This window comes from Buceros rhinoceros, unplaced genomic scaffold (genome assembly GCF_000710305.1).
Source record: "Buceros rhinoceros silvestris isolate BGI_N320 unplaced genomic scaffold, ASM71030v1 scaffold43400, whole genome shotgun sequence".
Classification (NCBI taxonomy): Eukaryota; Metazoa; Chordata; class Aves; order Bucerotiformes; family Bucerotidae; genus Buceros; species Buceros rhinoceros.
In genome coordinates this window covers 6,468-8,161 of record NW_010392119.1, presented here as the reverse complement: position 1 = coordinate 8,161, position 1,694 = coordinate 6,468, and the positions used below count along the sequence as shown (strand labels likewise).

The window sequence follows — 1,694 nt, the reverse complement described above, 5'->3', positions numbered from 1 at the left end:
AAGAAAAAAATACTTCACTTTCAAATTCTTAAGTCTTTCCACTGAATAATGTAATTTATTATAAGCAAAATATCAACAGCAACTGTAGTTTGGGTTCTCCAATTACTTTTTCCATGATATAACAATGTCATGTCCTGGTAACACTGGAGCACCAATCATTGCCTGCATCGTCAGCTACTGCTTCTGTGTACACGCATCTGGAATGAATCATGGCTTAACATCATCTGCCACATCAATATTTTATACCTCAAATTCCCACAGTGCAATTTTAATATACAAACCCTATATAATACAGCACAACTGTGGTGAATTTGGGAAGACTGTGACACTCTGTACACAGAATTCAATGCATACAATTCAAACGATGGATGTATAGCAATGCTGGAGACGTGTGCACCACTTCTGGAAAAGGCTCAGTTGAAATTAGTTTTAATAAAAACCAGAAATATCTATCACCAGAAGATCAGTACACCTGCACTGGGGAAAGGAATCCTCAGTTAATCATGTTCCCCTGTAAACATATCCATTACCATACAAATGCAGCTCGCTCCCGTAACATTCTGACACCAAAACGCTGCCATTCTCGCTGATAGATCCACAGTTCCTGAGTTGTATCAAGACAGGCTAAAACTGCACCTCCTTTCCATGCAATTAAGCGGGGATCCATATCCTAAATTCAAAACACAGACTGTACACAATCACTGCTGTAACCTGATAGAGTTCTCAAAACTGGCACCCTAATTCTTCCAACAGTATTCACCACTTAAATTCTCAGGGGTTAGGGAAGCAGAAAAGTTGTTTTTCAAAAATATTCAGGAAAAATAGATAAAAATATGGAAAGAATATTTAAGATGTTTAGAGAAGTCACTTTTTTTTTAAAGATGCCTTCTAGGCATGTCATGAAAATCCTGCCCTCAGCAATGGAGGCTTCGAAAAATACTCAAGTTTTGACCTTACAAATTTTGCCTGATTAATGAGAAATGAAAATTGCTCTTTTAATGCCGTACTTTATTTTACCTTAATAGTAATAAACCCTAACACAATTTCTTGCTGAGCAGACAGGTTAACTTCACAGGCCAGTACTAACTGCTTCTTTTAGAATGTAGTCTTCAGCGATAAACACCTCAGTGATCAATACTAGTGCTGCTCTTGCTAGACCTCGAACTTCCTGCCTGTAACTGGGGAGTGCTATGTTATGAGCTGAAAGGTCTCCTAAATCTCCTCAGATATGCAACTAATCTGCAGTTTTGAAAGAATCTCTATTTTTTCAATCTTTTGAAGATGTCGACCAATCATAGTTTTTCAACCATTTAGTTATCAGTTAACACTATACCTTAGGTCTTGTGATGACTTCAACGTTTTCAACAACTCTTCTGAAAGAAGGTGGCATTTTGTTGAGAATTCGGTGTTGAAGAAACTCTTGAGCTTTATGAAACATAAGGCCTCCTCCCACAACTAAGATGGAGCTGTACATCTTCTTTTTTGTATCATCGGATGCTGGAATGAATGGATATACAGAAATATATCTGGGTTTGAAGTTAATACAGCCTATGTTTGCATTATAAAGAATTTAGTGCAAGTCAAACCAGATAGAAACCGGCAAGTGTTTGCTTGTGAAATTCCTTTTCTATTCCTTGGAGATTTAAAATGTCTAGCTCAAGAAACCTCAACACAGATGCAAGTATCAGGAAGAG

At 37.3% G+C, this 1,694-nt stretch overlaps 1 protein-coding gene across 1 annotated transcript in view; it reads right to left on the bottom strand.

Moving 5' to 3' along the window:
• Positions 1-481: 481 nt before the first annotated feature.
• Positions 482-1,694, bottom strand: part of ACTR8 (ARP8 actin-related protein 8 homolog (yeast)) — a gene marked incomplete at its 5' end in the record, with an annotated part of 7,677 nt that continues 6,464 nt past the window's right edge. The window contains 2 exons of the mRNA XM_010143921.1: positions 482-670; positions 1,334-1,497. Of these exons, the coding sequence (XP_010142223.1) occupies positions 527-670; positions 1,334-1,497 (308 nt within the window). The remainder of the gene's footprint in view (positions 671-1,333; positions 1,498-1,694) is intronic.